The 21,418-nt window shown below is 40.8% G+C and overlaps 1 protein-coding gene across 3 annotated transcripts in view; it reads right to left on the bottom strand.

The window, feature by feature from the left end:
* DENND4C (DENN domain containing 4C) overlaps window positions 1-21,418 on the bottom strand; it is a 115,549-nt gene that overhangs the window by 12,843 nt on the left and 81,288 nt on the right. For 2 of the 3 annotated variants that reach the window (XM_038401203.2, XM_038401204.2), the window contains exons 19-29: window positions 21,130-21,274; window positions 20,623-20,769; window positions 17,841-17,963; window positions 14,828-14,962; window positions 12,111-13,267; window positions 9,692-9,872; window positions 7,971-8,080; window positions 5,435-5,610; window positions 4,056-4,238; window positions 2,162-2,351; window positions 313-558 (exon numbers count right to left, since the gene is read on the bottom strand). In XM_038401203.2, the coding sequence (XP_038257131.1) occupies window positions 313-558; window positions 2,162-2,351; window positions 4,056-4,238; window positions 5,435-5,610; window positions 7,971-8,080; window positions 9,692-9,872; window positions 12,111-13,267; window positions 14,828-14,962; window positions 17,841-17,963; window positions 20,623-20,769; window positions 21,130-21,274 (2,793 nt within the window). The remainder of the gene's footprint in view (window positions 1-312; window positions 559-2,161; window positions 2,352-4,055; window positions 4,239-5,434; window positions 5,611-7,970; window positions 8,081-9,691; window positions 9,873-12,110; window positions 13,268-14,827; window positions 14,963-17,840; window positions 17,964-20,622; window positions 20,770-21,129; window positions 21,275-21,418) is intronic. The other variant, XM_038401206.2, reaches the window with a different exon arrangement.

The raw sequence follows: 21,418 nt of genomic DNA, 5'->3' as shown, positions 1-21,418 counted from the left end.
CCCCACTTCCAGGCAGCACCCCAAAAGTGGGCGGGGGGGGGAGAAAAAGAGAAACCCATCAGATTCCATGGCTAGAGAACAGTTTGACCAGCAGCCAAGTGCTCTTTTCACTCATTATCATCATTCAAGATAGCTCATGTAAAAGGAATCTTATTACCAATATTAGAAATAGAAACACACAATTTGGTATTAAAAAAATCTAGATTTTTTTAAACTATTGTCAAGCAAGCTTTTTCTGACATTTTCTATAAACAAAAATAATTCAATATGCTGCAATGTTTGTGCATGACCAATTACTGTTAAGGCACCTACCTGCACCCCATCATTACAGTGTTCTGATGTCAGAATGAGTCCTGGCAAGTTGCTAGGTAGATCCAAGCGCCTGAAATACCAAACTAGGTTCCAGAAAATGATGGGATGTTGGTTGATAAATGTGGATGTGTGAATCACTTGTTCCCCCTCATTCTCTAACAAGGATTCAAGCTCTTTACGTAGCACCAGAGGGCTCAAGTAGGGTACAGACAGAGGGAGCGGACTGGGCCTTTTCCGTAAAGGATCCTGAAAGAAGAGCAGCAATTGTTACTTTTGAAATACTTTTGGGGATAATTTCCCATAGCAATCTTAACTTGCACTGCTGCAGAACTAACATTTCTAAGTCTTTGGAAGTAACGAATGCACTACTGATATACCGGGGCTGTCGGTTTTGATTTCTGAACTTTTCCTGCTCTTTCTTCACAAAAGCAGAGCTCGTTAAAATAATCGATCTACAGAAGATTAAAAACCTGTGTTGCAACACATTATAACGTAAGTCCATCAGGAAGCAGCTTAAATGGCAAACAAACTTCACCATTGACCAGCAGCCACTCTAAGTCCATTAGAAGGAGACACATCCTTGTTTAACATGGAAGTACCTACTGTAATGAACTCTGTTCCCCCACCCCCTTCTCTCCCCACAAGAAAAACCATCTGAACCATTTTTTGGTGGGGAGGACAGGCGGTAAGTGAAGGGAATGACTTGCATACACCTCTTGGAATAATGTGCTATTTTTATTATTAGATGGTCCATTCCAGAATACTGGTCACTTGTTTATAAATTTCTGATCCCTTTAGAAAGGTTAAGGAAAAGTTTGTACTTCCAGAGTAAGAATTTCAAATCAAGAAGCACTACTTAAAATGTATACAGGAAAGTCAATCCTTCAACCATGTCAGAGCAACTGAAGCATGGAAAGACCTAAGATATCTAGACATACTAAGGACATGGTTATACTTGCTGATTTAGAGCGCTGAGAGTTAAACTAGCCCTCGGAGAGCGCAGTAGGGAAAGCGCTGCAGTGTGTCCACATCGTCAGATTCAAGTGCACTGGCACAGCCATATTAACAGCTCTTGCAAGGCCACACAGAGCAGTGCATTGTGGTAGCTCTCCCAGCATGCAAGTGACTGCAACGTGCTCTTCAAATAGGGTGCAGGGGTGGAGTGTGACAGGGAGTGTGTTATATCTATGTGGGGGCAGAGGGTGGGTTTTTGGGGGACTGAGTGTGTCAGCATGCTGTCTTGTAAGTTCAGACAGAAGCAGACCCCCCACCCCTCCGCCTCTCTCTCTCTCACACTCACAGCAAGCAACATTCCACAATACTGGTTGCTTTGTCCCAGAGCAGATAAGCAGCAGGCTGTCAGAAACAGAACTTTGAAAGGGCGTATCCGCATTCCTGCAGCCGATTCCAAAACAATGGCAAGAGTGGCCAACTGACTCAAGGGGATTATGGAATATTTCCGGAGGCTGATCACAGCGCAGTAATGCAACACCTCATTCACACTGACGCTGGGGCATTTCAGCCAAGGCGCAGCAAGCGTTATGCTTCTCCTGGAGGTGGATTACCAGGAGCGCTCCAGCTACAGAGTCCAGTGCTCTAAGTGCTTCACCAGCGTGGATGAGTCATGAGTTAGGGCACCTGGGGCGCTTTAATGCATTCTAACTTGCAAGTGTAGCCAAGCCCTTAGAAGAAAATACTTTACTCTTACGGAAAGGGTCGATATACATTTGAGCCTGGTAGTGCTCAAGAATGGCAAGCAGCAATAGAGCTCTCAGGATGTTGTTCAGGCAGCAATTTATTAGCATTGGGTTAGATTCACTTCACATCAAACATCTTATTTGCAACTTACCACAACTTCTTGCAAGCTATTTGGAAGACTAACTGTTGAAATGCCATGAGATGGTCTGTGTGCGAGATCAATATTTTGCAGAGGGCCTCCGACACTATGGCTCCGAGTCAAAGATGCTCCTCGTTTTGATGAATTGATAACAGACTTCTTCAGAGCCCTGGGGCCTTCACTCTGTTCTTCTGGCACATCACTATTTGGGTTTCAGAAGTGAACATGTTAACATACTGCTACCTAGCAACACCTATTGACTGACAGTAACCAGAGAAAGATTCTCCCATAGGTGTCCCATGTAGTTTTCTATGGAAAGGAAAGCCTCAGTCATTGGGTTGGCACAACACTATTCCACAGAAAAATTCAGCACAATATAAAAAAAAAAAGTCACATTTTAAAAGAACATTTCTGTATCAACTATGAAAAGCACTTGAAAGTTTTTAACTAAAACCTGCCCTTATGCTGCCTATTACTCTAGTGCAGCCACCTTGCTTAGAAACAGAGCTGGACAAGAACTGCAAGGTATTTTCTATCAATACATACTTACTATTTAAGGTTAATTTATTTTGGTCATGCTCACATTTTACCTCAACTTTCCTTGCATTTGCTTTCTTTCTCTGAACTGTCAAGTAATTGAATTTTATGCATAAATGTTCACAGAAAGCAGGTTTATAAACGGCATGCATAAATGTTTGCAAAAATCCTTAATTTTAATTTCAAGCTAGAAGTGCTCCCCCACTCTTGCCATCAGGGAACTGAAGCAATACTGTGTGACTCATCTGACCAGTCATAACGAACCAATGCAGCTCGTACCGCAAACAGCACACGATGACTACTCTCAGAACTATTTGGAATCAATGCACTGCACGCAGTTGAAAAATCTTAAAAATTCAGTTACTTCAGAACAAATTGATTTTTTTAAAAAAATCAGTCTTCTTCCGGATATTTTGCAGCAGGAGAGGGGCTAAATTCATGGGATAAAATTTTAGTTCCAAATTATTTGTTTGGCTCCACTGAGACATTTGTGATAGAGTTAAGAGGCATTAATGTAAAATGATAAACCAGTTTAAATCTCTGAGCATAAGATTAACTAATATTACACAATAAAAAAATAGGTCATGTTCACACCTTAAGAGTCTCACTCACAAGGGCATAATTGGTGCTACTCAAATTTTCCAAACGTAAAATTTTAAAGTTTTCATTAAATTTGAGTTAGATAAAAATTTTGTTGAAAATTCAATTAACAAAAGCCCCCACATATAAAAAAAATTGCCTTTTTTTTTTTTTTAAAACCAGTTCTACACCTCTTCCACACAACACAGGGCTACTGCCCTCATGCTTCTTCACAAACTGCCACAAGAGTGATAGCTTTTCTACGATAGTGTTAATATTGCATAATACAGAACTGCTTATGTTAAGCAAAACCTCTTACCTTAAAGAGATGATTCCGAACAAATTGATTATTTCCATAATATAATAAACTGTATTAATTCACATACTGGAAAAGTGCACGCTTAAAATAACTTTAAAAATACATGTTAAATTTCATAGGAAATTGCTCCAAGTTCATGTATAACTGAATTATCAGATTCAACTGCAGTTCTATAGGCAGACTGCTTCTAAGGCATTAATTCATAGAGATGAACTTAAAGCAATTTGCTAACAATTATTCTTATAAAGTGCAAAAAGTGAGGGAAGACCAACCAATGATAATAGTAAGAATGACTTTTCTATATCATATTTGGCACACTAGCGTTTCATATACAGTGGGACAATAATATGTTAAATTTTCACTTTTCAACAAGAGAGAGACAATATTGAAAGTGCTAGTAATTTCTAATGATACCATCACAAAGTATTTTGTTTAGAAACTAAGAACAGTTTTCTCCTTTCTCCTCTCTACCTTTGCTCAGTTGCAGAGCTGCTTTCTTCAGCTATGGTCTGGTTGGGCTTTGGGTGATCTGAAAAACTGATCAAATCAGCAACAGCAGGACTGGATACAGGTTTCTGCTCCAGAAGATCCATGGTTAATGGAATGTTTCCACTATGTAAACTATCTCCAGATGTACTTTGTTTCAGAAAAAAGCTAAACAATGACATGACCAAGAGAAAAGGGGAAAAAAAGGCATTAAACGCATAAGTTTATGTATGTTTTTAAAAAGTTGATTTTCCAAATATTTACAATTACAAACATACAAAAGAAAAAAGAACTGTACATAAAATCCCCTCAAAATCACAACAGTAAGACTTGCACTGAGCTTCAGAATGCCACTGACATCCCTCTATCATTACTACAAATATAGAGAGAACACCAAACATGTGAAGTTAGTCCACATGCTACCCTACTCTGACATTTGCAGAGATACCCACACCAAAGTGGACTTTTTTTTTTTTTTTTTTAAAGTAACCACTTAAAACATTATTTTGTTATTTCACAATAAAGAGATTTGCTACATCAAGACCACGTATAATTAAGGATGCAACATAAACATTATCTTGTTTTCCTAGTGATCTTCTATGTATAAGCTTATAGATACTTTGGCTTTCCCAGGCTTATTTAAGTCATAAGGAATGGGTAGCTTATAGCTAGTTCATACCACTAATGACATGTGCTGTGTGAGATCATTTTAAAATTATGTTCAGATTGTGAGATTTTTGTCATCTGTCTTCACCATTCAGTTCAATGCAGCAGAATACAAAGTTGTTGGAAAGGCTGTACATAAAAATGCGCTCTGGGCTATGGGTCTCATGGTCCTGTTAATTAGCCCAATTTGAAACTGATATCCTGCAATAACATGACTCTTGCTAAACCAGTCTTGGAGGGAAAAACCTTGCTTGTTGAAGTTTACAAAGTGTTCCATATATAAAGCCTTTTTGAAAATCTAGTTTAAAAAGCTGTACATACATTAGTCTTGATTTAAAAAAGCAAAACAAAAACAGATATTCTGCCTTCCAAATGGTAACAGTTATGGGGCACACACTCAAGAAAATGAGACGTTTGGCAAGTGTAAATGACGAACCTGAGAGTTCAGTCTTTTCTAGCTGCAGTTACTATAATCTTCAATGGTTTACGATATTTTTAGTATGCTTTATCCCAATCATGATTGTACAAACAGGGAAACTGCTAGTGACGTGCCCCAGCTGTATATGGTAGTAAGTGTCTTTGTTTTGTTCCCTCCCCTAAAGAGCCTTAACGTCTGAATATGAATAATTTTATAACACAACAGAAATTCTGAAGTTGTGTAAAGTGGGAAAGGTAAAGCTCCTGGCAAACCCACTAACCTCGCAGATCCACGCAAGTCTTTAAACTCCACATTAAGAAGAGGTAAGAAGGTGCTTTTACAAAATGGACATGTGGTGTTCAAGTTAGAGTCATCTGCAGCCCATCCAGCCATAATTTCTTCATCATAAACCAATGCGCCGCAAACTCTGCACTGAGAACAGCTTGACATCAAGACCTACAACAGAGAATGATTATTAGCCTGTTTTACAGTTTTAGAGGTGTAGCGCACACAGTGGCCCAGCAGATATGAGAAGAGGACAGTCTGAAGATCTGGGTTCTATTCTCAGCCCTGCCACTTACTTGCTATGCTAAAGGCCACTTGGTTAGACAGCAATCCACAAAAAGGCTATCTATAAAATGGGAACAACATTAATCCATTTTGTCATGTGATTTGAGATCTATTAAAAGCACTATGTAAGTGCTAAATAAATAAGAACAGCTCTTATTTAGCAATTACATGCTACTTTGATACATTCAATGTACATGAAGCATAGAAACATTAACACTGACAAAATGCCTCTAAAGTGTTTATTATAAATCTGTACATTTCTGTTTTTACTAGGTCTTTACAAATAAGGACACTTTGTAAAAACTTCACACACTGAAAACATGGATGTGTGGAGGAACACTGACAAAATCTGCAGCTTTTCTCAATCTCTATCACAAGGCAGGAAGGAGTTCAAATGCACATACTTACTCCTTTTACCTCATCTATAACGAGATACAATACTGCAGAATTATATATAAAACAAATTCCACACATGGAGTTGGTAAATGATGTTGAAACATAGCTTGATGCCAATATTAAGTTTTGTAGTTCTAGCTGTGATCAGGGATGATCTGGGATACATTCAGATAGTAATGTGAGACACAGATATGTTTGCTATTTTTTCCTTGGTTGGTTGAAGCAAGTTTTCACTGGTGGAAGTTCCAGGACTTGATTCTTTTAAAACTGGACCACACCAAGTACTGGAGGAGAACATGGTGTAGGGAAATAATTTTGCACTGTCAGGGGGGATAGACTATATAACATCAAGTCTTTTCAAGTCTATTTTCTATGACTCCCATTTTCTTGGAGTTTCATTCTTTGAACACAATAGGTTGCGCTTCAAAGTCTATAGTAAGGATTTTCTTTTACTATCCTTTACTTTTCAACAGTTCGGCTCCTCAATCCTCCAGCACAGGGGTGGCCAACCTGTGGCTCCAGAGCCACATGTGGGGCTCTTCAGAGGTTAATATGCAGCTCCTTGCATAGGCGTCAACTCCGGGGCTGGAGCTACAGGCGCCAACTTTCCAATATGCTACAGGGTCTCATTGCTCAATCCCTGTCTCTGCCCCAGGCCCACGCCCCACTCCACTCCTTCCCCCAAGGCCCCCGCCCCTTCCCGAGTCTGCTGCACCCTTGCTTCTCCTCCCCCGACCCCCTCCAGCCTCCTGCACACCATAAACAACTGATCGCAGCAGGCGGGAGGCGCAGGGATAGAGGATTAGGTGCTGAGCGGTGGTGCTGCTGGTGGGTGGGAGACACTGGGGGCGGGAGGGGAGCTGATGGAGGGGAGGAGGCTGCTGATGTGTTACTGTGGCTCTTTGGCAATGCACAGTGGTAAATTCTGGCTCCTCTTCAGGTGCAGGTTGGCCACCCCTGCTCCAGGAGATCAAACAGCTGTTTAAAAGAACAAGGAATCTGGTGGCACCATGTGAAGAAGTGGGTTTTTTACCCACAAAAGCTTATAAAGCCCAAATAAATCTGTTAGTCTTTAAGGTGCCACCGGACTCCTTGTTGTTTTTGTGGATACAGACTAACACGGCTACCCCCGATACTGTTTAAAAGAGAGACTGTTTGGGTCCTAGATATCTGAACTGAAAGAGTTGCAGGAACTGCTATCATGAGGCAAAGCTGTTTCTGTTAGTCATGTAGACATCAAACAAAAGGTAAAAATGCACCAGTAGGCAGCGATGGGAGATGCTGAAGGCAGCACACTAATTCAGTTTCCCATTAGACCTTGTCTACACTACCTCAGTAAGTTTACCTAAGTTACACTACTCCAGCTACGTGAATAACGTAACTGGAGTCAACATAGCATAGGTCGACTTACCGCGGTGTCTACACCATGCTGCATCAATAGGAGACACTCTCCCTTCGACTTACCTTACTCTTCTCGTTTCCATGGAGAACTGGAGTTGTCAACCGGAGAGCACTCTGCTGTCAATTTAGCGCGTCTTCATCAGACCTGCTAAATCGACCCCCGCTGCATCTATCACAGCAGCATAAGTGTAGACATGGCCTTAGTAAGGAGTAGTTATCAAAGAAGAATGATTCTGAGGGAACTTAGTTGTTCCCCCCCTCTGTTTATTTAAATTCATTTGTATTTAAATTATTGTAGGATTTGACCCTGAAAGGTGTTGAACTCCTCCAAATGAAGTTAACAGAATGAAAGGGCATTTTGCATCATGAGAATATAAGCAGCCCATGTATTGAGTGTGTTTCTTCATACCAAAATATTTTTTAAAATCAAAACTGAGACATCATTTTACCTCCATTGCACAGTTCTGGAAGATGCTGGACAAACTGGTATTGTGGGAGGATCCATGTTCTGACTTCTCAGAATCCAGACCTTTCATACTTCTTGGGAATGAAACCTCACCTGTATAGGAGTAGTTAGATTCTTTATCCAAAGTAAATGAAGTTTATTTTTCTTCAAATGGAAAGTTTCACTAATACAGGAAAAAAAGTGACATTGCCAACACTATAGAAGAATTCATTCCAAGGTTCTGTATGAGTAAGTTTATAGCAGTAATATTGTTATGTAAACATTACAATAGAGTCCTGTATTTGCCATCAGCATTTCCAAGTAGTATTTGTGCATCATTAATAAATACATGATATATTGGCACAAGAAAATTGGGGGAAAAGTAAAAGTGATAGGAATGATGCGTCTAACAGATTTAACCAAAGAGAAAGGAAATTGAAGAGCAAGAAGAATTGTCCATGTATTATTGTACAATGCCTACATCTCTTGAATATTGATATAGCCACACAAAGAACAAGAAAAGGAAACCAATGAGAAGAAACACCAAGCTACGGGTGCAAGTGTCACAACAGGTGCTCACTGGCCATGGCTGAGCCAAAAACTAGGATAAGCCTGTGGGTGATATTAAGGGTTGGGGGGTCAACCTTTTTCTGGGGCGGGGGGGGGGGTTTGAATAAAGAAAACAACCCTAGCAAAACCCTCAAAATCCTGCTGCCCAAGTGGAGGATAGGCTGGGATCAGTTCCAGAGAGGAAAACCCCATTAGTCCCATTTGTTCAGAGTCCCGGTCAACTTCTGCCACTCACAGCAGGCAGTCGTGACGGAGCCTTTCCTTTCCAAGGAAGTCCCTCATCTGCAGGCTGCAATCCTTAGGTCTGCAACCCATCTCCCTCTAGGCATGTGTGTGTTCCCCTGGTTAGGGTAGCTGCTCTCCAAACCTGACTCTTCTCCCTTATATAATGTTCCCTTCTGATGAGCAATACGTGGAAGGCCCTCCCTCCAGACTTAACATTTCTAGTAGATGTTGCAGGATGGGGCTAATTTAAGGCCCAATATCCAGGACAAACCATTAGCCCCTTCCTGTCCTGGGCCAGAGTGGTTTGTAATCCTAGTCACTGGGGATATTAAGGTTCATTCAGTTTTAGAATGGAGAAGACGACACCAACAATGTACATACTTAGATATACCCACTAACCACTTCAGATCTTCACAACAACTCAGCACCCAGCAGCTCCTATTATTCAAAATGGTGCTGAACACTTTTGAAGATCTGGCCACATCATTTAGATGGCTAAATGAGAGCTCTTTGGAAAATCTGGCTGCTCATTTTTTAATATTAATATTCTGGGCATACTCATGTATAGAAAGCTGATTTTACATGAATAAGTAGGTTTAGCGTAGCTATAAGAATTAGACAAAAAAGAAAAGATGTAATATCTTCCTGGCTCTCCAGACTCAGGAAATCCTTTTATAGCTGACCATCTAGTACAAAGCACTATGAACATATTTTGTTCTACATAACAAAGATGTATTCACTATGTCGTACTTACAGGAGAAGGCTATTTGTCTTTCCAAAGTGCATCAACTCACATTTGCAGATAAATTCTCGTTTGATAGTGCTACTGAACCCATTGCATTGAGCCATTTCACTCTTGTACTGATGCACAACAGCTTCTCCTCTTCATTATGTTCCAAAAATAGTGAATTAGGAAGGAAAAATTCAAACCTGTTGCGTAGTGCTGTTTTCCTACATCTCCGCTACTGTTGCTGCTGCCAAGACTGGTAGTGCTTTGTGTGAGTTCACTGGTTACCAACCCAGGGATTCCTGGTTTTGGTAACAGACTGTCTCCTAAAATACGATCTTCAAAACCAGCAGGAAAGGTGAAGTCTGGTCGATGGGTTTCTTCCTTTAATTCAAAAAGAAGGAACTTCACATTTTTTTCCCCAATATTTTCAGAACTACATGTACTGTATTTCTTTGCCATTTAATCATTATTAAAAGTAATTCAGCCTTATAGGTTTACACTCTTTACAAAACAGATCAAGTCTCATCCCCTGACCATACAGTACAACTGAGGCAAGTCATACAGGCAAGAAAACACATTGGCCAAGAGTACATGGAAGAAAGCACGCTGCAGACTACTGGTGGTAAGGAGAGCAGACAGAAGAGAGTTTTAAGAAAGGATTTGAAGGAGAATATTCTTGACAAAACAGAACATTGATTGTTTCCAGGTGCAGGGATCAGTGAGAAAAACAAGTGCAAAGTCCAAGGTGCGGAGACAACAAATGGGGAGTACTAAGAGCAAAAGCAGGAGAAAAAAAAAGGAACGGTAGTTGAAGGAAAGGAGAGCACAGACAGAGGGCAAGAGTTGGTAGGGCCTTGGAAGTAAGGACAAACTGAGTTTCTGGTAAAAGGAAATAAAAGGGAATCTAAAGAGTGGAGTTACAACAGTTAAAATGGTAGGAGAAGATGATTATTTGAGCAATTGCATTTTGGATAGACTGGAAGGGGACAGAGGAGAATGGCAGAAAGACCAAAAAAAAGTAAGTTACAGTTTTGGATACTGGATATAGGGAAGAGTCAGAAAGATGACCTAGAAGTTGTGATCCTGAGAGACAAGGGGGACAGTGTAGTTGTTAAACAGCAGAGAAGGGTGACAAAGGACAGGGATGAAAAAGAAAGAAGAAGCAGCTCAGGTTTGAACAGCCAGAGTTTGTATGTGACATCCCAGACGGACAGGACAGAGAAGCAGCTAATTAAGATGCAAGACTTGATAGTGGAGAAACATGTAGAATTCTCGGCACAGGGGAGGTTGCTGAGATACAAAGAGAGATGGGGACTGAGCAGAATGCCTGAGGGATGCCAAAATAGGATGGGAGATGAAATGATGAAGGAAACACTGAAGGAAAAATCAGCAAGGTAGAAAGACAGCCAGGAAAACTCAGTCATGGAAGCCAAGCGAGGAAGGAAAGAAAAGGAATAAGTGATAATTTTCATAGGCATCAGACAGATCAAGATGACTAAGGGCTTGTCTACATTATCTGCAGGATCGACAGGCAGCGATCAATCCAACAGGGGTCAATTTATTGCGTCTAGTCTAGATGCGATAAATCAACCGCTGAGCACTCTCCTGTTGACTCAGGTACTCCACCAGAGTGAGAGGTGAGGGCGGAGTCGACAGGGGAGTGTCAGCTGTCGACTCACCACAGTGAGTAGATCTAAGTATGTCCACTTCAGCTATGTTATTCACGTAGCTTAAGTTGAGCAACTTAGATCAATCCCCCCCGACTCCCAGTGTAGAGCAGACCTAAGGAAAAGGCTGTGTATTTTGGATTTAGTTAAAAGGACATTAACAGTGACCTTGGTTAGGGCAGTTTCAAGTAGAGTGAAAAGAACAGAAGCCAGGTGGTGGGGATTAAAAACTGGAAGAGAGGGAATCCAGGCAGCATGAGTAAATAATATGCTCCAGGAATTTGGAGAGAAAACTTAGGAGAAAGAGAGACAGCAGCTAGAGAGGCAAATTGGATCAAGAGTCTTTTCAAGAGGGGAATATATTTAATTTACAGATATAAGGTCATAACATGCCATTGGGACGTAGGGGAAGGAGAGAGAATAGATTAAAAAAAAATCATGCCTCCCCTTTGGATCGAGTTCTAGTGCCTCCCCTTGAATTAGTTTAGTGTCCTCTCCCCAAATTCCTGAAGGATGCTGTTTAATCATACTGCCTGGATGTCCTCTAGCAACTTTCTGTTTTTAAATCCCCAATCTCCAACCAATTTAGCTTCTTTAAACTCTGGAATTCAACTTATCTTCACTACAAAAGCCCTTGGGGAAAAAAAATCACATATAGTGTCATATAATAATGTAACAAGTCTTGATCTGGTTTCATACAGTATTTTGATAAATGATGACCACTTCAAAGTGATTTTTGCTCACAGTTTCTTAAATAAAACAATTGCTGAGGATGACAGGCCATAGTTTTATCTTAAGAACACTTAAAAAAAGACAAAAAATTATGCTTGACTCAACAAAAAATAAAAATTGAATAAACAGATTATGAAAAATAAGGCTCCTTAAATAGTCAAATATCTTGAATAGCAATGCCCCCTTCTGCACAGGAAATATCAAACTAAAATCTACTTGCCTCATCATCCGAGTAGTTATATTGTGAGGTTACAGCACCCCACATCCTATTGGCTACATTAACTGCTTGTTTCACTCCAGACTTCAGAACATCTATTTTCGGTCCAGAGAGTATATTGTCCAGCTTCAGATTGGATAAACTTGTTACCACAGACCCCAATGAGCCATGCTGTGAAGAGCGACCCAACACCGATAATGATGAAGGCCTCTCCTTTTGGACTCGTGAATGGGTTTGTTGCTTTGGTCGCCCTGTAAAGGTTTTAGATCTGGAAACTAATGGACTTTTCCGATTTTCACTCTTCTCTGGGGCTGGTGGGACAGAATCTGAAGGTAGGCTTGATCTCCTCTCTTGGGAGCGATCAAGTGTACTAGAGGTTGTTGCCTCTCCGTTCTCTTGCTTGTGGAGCTCCATGCTGGAAGACTTGCTACCCAGGGGGCTCTTTAGATTCATATAGCTTTCTATTTCATCTGCCAGATTACGTGCTACAACTGGTGACACAATCTTTTCTTCAAGCTCTAGGGGTTTTGGTTCTATACTCTCAGTAGCCAGTAAAGATAAAGGGTCCAAGCCCACTTCAACATCTTCCCTTTCAACAGGCTTAATCACTCCATAAAAGCTATTCCTTTTAGTCACTGCATCTCTGGCATCTGTTTTCTGGTTTGGGGGCTGATCACCATCCAGAAGTTTGGCATGAATGTTCTCTGCTTTGGCTGCACTGTCCTCACCTCCATTTTCAAGGTGCTCTTGCCCTTCCTTAGGTTTGTCCAGCACTGAAGACGACTTATGCTCTAGTTCCCCAGCACCTTCGCTCACATAAGTCTTGGTGCCACTCAGCCCAGAGACCTGCTGGTCACCCATACTGCCAAAGCTACTGGATTTACTAGTGTGAGGGGGTGAAGTTTTGGCCCCAGATAAAGCTGCTGTGAGGATCTTGGCATCTGCTCCCATCATTATCGCTATTTCACTAGAGCTCAAGTCCAAACTGCCTTTCTTCAGCAGCATACCTGCTCTGCTTTCAGTGCTAAAACTGCAGCTCCTCTCTGAAAAGAGCTTTTGTCTCTTCTGCCCTTTTTCAACTGTTTTCTTGGGAGAAGCATCATTAAAGACTGAATCTTCAACTGGATCCTGAGTTATAAAGAGTGGGCTAGATGCAGTTCCTAAAAAAAAAAAAAAAAGCACATGGCATTAATGTGATACCTTGTTTTCCCCCCCAACATATACTGCTAAGGAAATAATTTAAATAAAGGTCATATGGTCTGGGTTATTTAAAAATTTTACAAGTTTCCTAATAAGAAAGTGGTAAATATACTTTAGAGCAATTCTACAAAAGTACCACTGAGTCACAAATTACATGTGGAAAGATTAAAGTTAAAGTTAGTGCTTTAGTTACTGATGCATACTATTAGCCTGCATGAGCAGGCTGCAGCACCCAAGCAAAGATGGACATTTGTCACTCCCTCTTTCCACCAAGCTCAGTGGTCCACCTGCTTCACTTTCCATCATTTCTTTTCCCAGAAAGGGTGGACTCTACCCTCTCTATGTTCAGTTTATTGCCAATATTTTTAGCTCTCAGAAGACTGGGGTTTATCTGCATTGGCTGTGGCACTGCTTCTAAAACAACACTGAAGCACGCAGGACAAATAATTCTGTGGAGCATTTAAGTCCCAAAGACATCTATCTACTGCATGTGTCAAGAACACAGATACATGCTTTTGGAGAAAGGATCACCATAACTGAAGAAGGGTAATTCAGGATTGATCTGTCATGAACTCACCATGGTAGTCCTAGTGCTACTCCAGATTCCCTCTTTAATAGCATCCTTCTTAGCTTATGCCTAAAGTTGCCTTTGTACTGACAGCACCAAACCTCTGAATATTGTAGTACACTCCACTTCGGTCAGGATTAACCAGACAATTAACGTAAGCCTAATGAAACTTAATGGCAGTAACAACCGCTTAGTGGGTATAGTGACTACTTCAATGGGATTCCATTAGGTGATTTAAAGGTGCTTAGGTCTGTATGTGTCTCAATCTCACACCGATTCTGTCTGTTCCTTTAACAGCTGTCAGTTCCCTTAGCTGTCATATGCAGCAAGTTTATGAGGTGCTTTACCACCGCCTGAGTCAATCTTCCCACACCAATTACATGCTGACCTAGCACTCTGGGACTCTTGCAGCTGTCCCTGCCATCAAGGCTGGGGAGCAGGTAGTAAGTATAGTGTGTATTCCTATCACAGGACAGGAAATGTCCACTCCATGGGTCTTCACAGTAAGGTGACATAAGTGCTACATCTCTGCAAATCCCAGATAGTAATGTTAAAGTTAAAATGGTGTCTTCTAGTAATTGGTAATTCTACTTGTCAGGACAAAAGACCATTCACCAACAATTAGCAATAGTAACAACAACGATATTGCCTCTTACATAGCGTTTTCCATCCATAGATCTCAAAGTGCTTTACAAGGGAAGGCAAATATTGCCATTTTTCAGATACAAAACAGAGGAGTGAAATGACTTACCCAAGGACGCACAGCACGTCAGTGTCAGAGCCAGGAATACAGCCCAAGTCTCCTGACTCCCCTCTACACTGTCCTGTCCCTGGGATCATATCAGTTCAAGATTCCATTTACCAAACATCCAAGTTAAACAACAAGAAACCAAAGGCAATTGCAAATTTTGCTGATAAACAGTTGTGTTAAACAATATACTCAGTAACTCACCACTGCTGTTTTTCCTGCCAGTGCTATCAAAAATGCCAGATGGAACTTTCACAATACTGCTTCCCCACGCAGGTGGTTCTGCTGAACTGTGAGGTTCTGCACTCTGCTGATGCTTTTCACCAGTACCACCAACCTCTAGAGTAAGAGAAACCCATCTTTAATAATGCAGATCAAGTTATTTGTTTAGACAGCATAGTTTTGGAAGATACATTTTAGACAAAATGTACAAGCTGTTTTCTTCTTAGTACAGTGCCCACAGATGCCAATCCTTCTAGGCACTGAGCATTTCTTGCAATTAATTCAATACAAACCACAGTCTGCAGGATTTGCCTCTGTAAGAACTGCTTTTCTCTCACCAGCTGCACTGTGTGGATGAAGTATTGCAGGCGGCATAGAGCGAAAGAGGGAACTAACGTTCTCAGACCTTCATATATGGATTTTGTAGAAGTGATTATATTGTTGTGAACAGCAATAATTGCCTCAATTCAAGAGCAGGTGCACACAAAGTATGCCTATAACTACAGTTTAATATGTTCAAAAAGAAAAAAAATAGATGGTTCTTCAAAAGGAAAGGAAAATGTCTACAGAAAACTAAGAAAAGGACCCATAAAACCAAGAGATAATTAGGTTCTTCACTTTTATTGTGCCTTGATACCATTCTTAACATAGACAACATCAGCCGTTGTTCTGAGGCACTCCAACACTGAAAGGCAACTGCAATACCTAAGTGGGACATCAAGTTACCTTGGACCTATATGGTAGGCTTCCATGAGAAGCATGGTTAAGCACAGGACAGGGAGCTAGAATTAAGATTCTAGAGCTCACTAACTCAGATTCCATCCGCGTTAGTACTACTACGCCTAATTTGTATTATGGTAGCATCAGAGACCACAACTGAAATTAGGGCCCCATTGTACTACGCCTTTACAAACGCATAGTAAGAGGCAGATACTGCAGGCAAGAGCTTAAAATCTAAGTAGACAAGACAAGAGTTCTCCAAGGTCACAAAGCAGGTCAATGAGAGAATTGGGACTAGAACCCAGGTCTCTTAAATTCTACTCTATTGGCCAATCCAGGGGACCGCATCATGAGCGAATCATTTAGCTTAGGGAACAACTACTTGTCTGGGGTGTTGTGAGGATTAATGTTTATAAATCACTTTGAAGATGAAAGGCAATATTAGTTTTAAGAAGTGGGCTATCGATTCTAGTCTTGCATAGAATAATCTAGAAGGTTATCATGCTAGATATCAAGGCCTGGTTTACACTACAGAGTTAGGTTGATATAAGACAGCTCATGTTGACCTTATTATGTCAGTATCTACACTACAGCCTTGCTCCTGCCAATGTAAGTGCCCTCCTACACTGACATCATAACTCCACCTCCACGGGAGGCATAGGACTTAGGTTGGTGTAATCAGGACGATACACTGCGGGCTACCTACATTGGCTGGAGCCATGAAATTGACAAGGAAGCTGGGCTTATAGATGGGACCCGTCACCCCAGAGTAGGTCAGGGGTTCTAGCTAGAGCTCAGCTGCCACCCGGGCTCCCAGCAGAGAGCCAGAGGGGAGGGAGGCAGCTGGGCTCCTGGTGGGTATGTAGCTGAGAGCCCAGGCTCTCAGCCCTCCATACTGCCCCTCTTAAGTCAGTAGAAGCACTCCTGGTGAGGATGTGTACCACCCACAGGAGAGCAGTGCGGACACGAACCACTGCAGTGGCTGTAAGTTGACCTAAAATAGATCAAGTTAAGTTAAGTTTGTAGTGTAGACATGCCCTAAGTATATCCATCAATACTGATAAGCACTTGCATACCAACGTGAATGGTCTAGAAGCTTTATAAAGAGCAGTGGAGCCTGGGTCAAGTCACATGCATTCTGCCATGGCATTTTATCAAATATGGCAGCTTTAAATATATTTCTTTTTAAAATGAATTTAGTGCTGGAGGGAACTGCTAGACTGATAATCCTGATGTTCTCTGCTCACAAAGTAGAGTAACATGGCAATGACAGCACAAGCTTAACTATTATTGGAGATGTATCAATGGGTAAGACTTCTGAGGATTGTAATATTTCAGTCTCATTTCAGTTGTTGGGTTTAGTTTGGAGGTACTGAGTGGTATTGGTGGGCTGGGATATACAAGAGGTTAAACCAGATGATCTGGGAACCCTTCTGGCCTTAAATTCTATGACTATGAGTAAGGCTAAGATTTTGTCATGGTTATTTTTTTAGTAAAGGTCACGGACAGATCATAGGCAATAAACAAAAATTCATGGAAGCCATGACCTGTCTGTGACTTTTGCTGCTGCGGCTCCATGGTTTGCCCCACCACCGTGGTGGCTGGGAGCTTTGGGGTTCCCCCTCAGCCCAGGGCGGCTGGGAGCTGCAGGGTGACCATATTTCCCAAAGAGAAAACGAGACACCCAAGCCGCTCACCCGAGGCGTCCCCCTCTCACCATGCGAGGCTGTCGCCTGTCGCTGGAACCCTGAGGAGGGCCCCCTCAGAGGTCTGTCATCTGTGCTGGAACTTTTCAGGGCCTCCATCTCTTGTCGCTGCTGTCTCCTTTTGCTGGAACCCTGCCAGGGTCCCACTGGCTGTCAGCTCCAGAATTCTGAGAGCCCCTGGGGCTCAAACAGACTTCATGACATCCATAACATAAACATAGCCTTAACTATGAGCCCTGACACAGGGTGAAACCAGAAGAATCATCTCCACACCCATGCTGTGCTTTGCTTCTCTACAGATAAGAGTGCCAAATGTGATATAGGAACTGGACTTAGCCACAGAACAGTTATTTAACAAATGGTGGTTTGTGGTCATTACTGACACGGATTGGATTCAAGCCAGCAACTCAGATATGATATAGCTGTACTTTATTTCCTATCCAAGGGATCAATTAAACAAGAAAGAATAATAAAAGACAATCATGTGGTGACTGTAATTTTGTGAATGTTTTAAATGGATTGGACAAATTTAAAAGAAACCCTTATCAATGTATATCTAAATACTTGACCTCCTGTTAGGTCTTCTATTTTACAAGAAGAATCTTTTTCTGCTAGTGTCTCAGCTGCAAGATTATCTCCATCATCCCTTATGAGTTCATCCTTGGATCCATAGCCTTGGTCTGACTGACCCCCTGTTGAAAAGAATACAAGCAAGTAGTTAACTGTTTTCTGTTTTAAACTGAGAAATTCTCTTGCATGTTAAGATATTTAAGTGCAACTTGTTTGTGCTACATCTAGTTTTGCTAAAAAAAGAAATTGAGTCAGGAGATCACCAATGCCTAGCACACAAAACACACACACAGTATTTAATTGGTAATGGTAAAAGCAGAAAACAATAGCAAAGACAGGAATGAAAAAGCCTATTTTAGGTTTAATAGTCTATTTGCTACAATATACTACGTATAGTACACTCTCAAAATGACTTGTACATTACAGAATTTGCTAAGTGTACCCCCACCAGTATGTTATGATAGCTCATTTGAAAGGCAGGTTCTCGAAGGATGACTGACAAATTTTATACACTGCATGAATCAGAACCAAATGCCACAGAAACCAGACAGACAATCACTTTGCTCTGGAATGAACTCTCAGAAAAATGACAACAAACACTATATCACCTGGGAGTGCACACTTTTCACAAAGCAATTAGTCCAATCCTCAAAGGAAACCTGCACAACACTTTCAAAAGACGAGCCTGGGAGCTTAAATTTGTAACTTTGCTAGACACTAAAAATCATGGTCTTGATAAAGACACTGGATGTATGGCTTATTACAACCTGTAACCCACTACCCACTTTCTGTTCTAGACTACAGGGATTTTAATGGGCCACTCCACCTTGATCCCTTATAATATATATGCTAACTACCTATGCTAAACTCTGTGTCTGATCTTGTATTTAGCTTGACATACTCAGCACCTTTTCCAGGCCTGAAAAAAAGATCTGTATACTTCGAAAGCTTGTCTCTCTCACTAACAAAAGTTGGTCCAATAAAAAAAAAAAAAAAAAAAAAAAAAGATATTACCTCACCCACCTTGTTACTATAAAGTGTTCAGCCTAGACAGCTCGTCAACTTTATAGAAACCCAAAACTCAGCTATCATAACATCTGTGCTCTTTTTGCACCCAAAAAAGGAACTTTTATGATGGAAATAGTGTTAACGGAGAACAGATGGGACTCATTCCATAGCATAACATACAGCATGTTGAGATCTATTTCCTAAACCTGCTTATTAGCAAGTCTTTGGATACATGAGGTTGTTTCAAAACACAGAAGTACAATGCAAATTACCCTCAAGTACCAAAGAAATTTCGCATGGCTCCTTAGTTACAAAGCTGAACAACAAACTTGCTCTGAATGCCTGATATAAGACTATACCTTTCATGTTATCTCCATAGAACATACATGGAGAATAGCATTGATAAGAGTTAAAAAAAAAAAAAAAAGCCCAAGTCACTAACAATTAATTCATGTTTTGGATCTATTCTACAAACAACTTGATAAGCAAGAACGTCAGGCATCCTTTGATCTTTATTTTCTTCTATCACAACTTTAGCGATGTAGAAATCTCCCCCCATACCCTCCTTGCACATCAGTGAAAATATCCTATCAATAAATGGGAAATTTACCTGCAGCAGTAACACTCAAAAGGCAGAATTAATGCACATGTGCATCCAAGGCTTCACACCACACAAGTCTGCACCCCACACCATGACAGTCAAGGACAAATGCAGCACCAAGAGAGCGCAGAGCAAGAAGCAGAGTAACAAAGAGCAGAGAGAAGGAAAATTCAGTCATCTAGACAAGTACATCAGGTGCAGCTCAGGAATCAGTCTCAAGTTCTCTTTAAAGGAAGATTCAAGATATTAATAAATGAAAAAAGGGTGTGCGACAACCATATGCACAATAGGTCCTGTGATGCACGAATATATAGGAGGTTTAGTTGAATTATGGTCTGGGGTATAATCAGATTTACAGTAAGGAAGAACTATAACCTGTCACCTCAGGTAATTTTCTGGGGGTGAATTATTTCATCCTAATTTGTCTGTTAAGAGTACACACCATATTAAGTGCAGAACTTCTCTCTGGCTTTTCAAAAGTATTTGAAGTCTCAAGTACTCTCCCAAAGATTACATGTATGATAAAGTTCAGATAATTTACAATTTTAATTCTTAAGTTCTGCAAACCATGGTAGCAGTTTGCAAACTGTTATGTGAAAAGTATGCACTACAGTGATCAAACATACATACCAGATCCTGGAATTTTAATTACCCTCAATTAATATTAAAGAGAGATTTGAAAACAATGGTCTGCAGTTATGTGTGAGCAACTTTTTCACCCTCACTTGTAAACACAAATGAGAGTTTACACACACAGTTTATTTTAGTCCAGTAAATTTTATTATTAGTGTGCATGAGTAATTGCCAACAAGAATTGCTAATGCTCATAATTAAAGGCTTGGAGATTTCTCTTAAAAAAAAGTCACAAAATTAAAATATGGACCATATGACTGCTTCACCAGCAATACAAGTACAAAAAATAAGTTTAAAGAGTTAGTCATTCTGTCGTGGTTTACTCTACATTGAGCATGGAGTACCAATATGCAATAAAGAGGAATATCCTGCAACTACTGTATACTTCCTTTTCTACAAGTATATTGATTCAGCCATTCATAACGCACAACCTCAGGAAGAGGAGGAAAGTGTTTAAGGGGAAAAGAATCAACAGGAGAGGACAGAGAAGTTTGCTGTCGGTGGAACTGTTAGTAGTGAAACCCAGCAGACTCTAGTACCTGTGCTAGAGTGATTATCAATGGAATCAAGCCTGACTAAGTCTCTGACGAAGAGTGTGTGCTCCCCACTGTTAGCATCATTAGAGCTATCCACGCTACCATGGCTCACCGTGTCCCCATCACTTCCACCCGTGGCATTCCGAGGAGCTAGAGATATGAACAAGAGCCAGTTAGTAAAGAAAGGGTTTGAAAACTTGTCAAACTTTAAATAAAAAGTCAATCAAACCTTTCCAGCTCACAGCAGATACTTACAGTTCCATAAATATAATTAGGCCATAGAGTAAGAGATCAAAGCAATTTAGTTCTCAGTGCAAGACACCCCCTCATACCACTGAGCATGAACTTGGCAGCAGTCTATTTTTCTGCACTTGAAAAAAACATTCCTGACTTGGAAGCATTTAGAACACACACACACACACACAATCATGCTCACAGCAGTCGTTAGCGTGCACATCCTATCCTAGTTCAGCAGAAGTGAGCCCATTTCAGTCACTATTTATACATTACCTGATATCACAGACACCTGTGAGCTCCTTGTTGCTTTTTTTAGACATTGCCGAAATTGTGCTACACCACGGACCACATTCTGTACCTTCGTCCACAGAAAGATACCACTGCGGTTACTGCTAGGCCAATGACTCTCCAAAACTGCCTGCAAAATCAAAGGCATTCTGGTAGTAACTGCTTAGTCAGTAAGCTTGTCCTCTCTTACCCGCTACAGAAAAACTGCTCTCTTTTAAGATGTGAAATGCAAACATTTTAAAACTGATTTTTTTTTTAAAAAGCCCTTCTCCCC

This window comes from Dermochelys coriacea, chromosome 5 (assembly GCF_009764565.3).
Source record: "Dermochelys coriacea isolate rDerCor1 chromosome 5, rDerCor1.pri.v4, whole genome shotgun sequence".
NCBI classification, from domain to species: Eukaryota; Metazoa; Chordata; order Testudines; family Dermochelyidae; genus Dermochelys; species Dermochelys coriacea.
The sequence above is the reverse complement of the archived record's forward strand: the minus strand, read 5'-3'. Positions and strand labels throughout refer to the sequence as shown.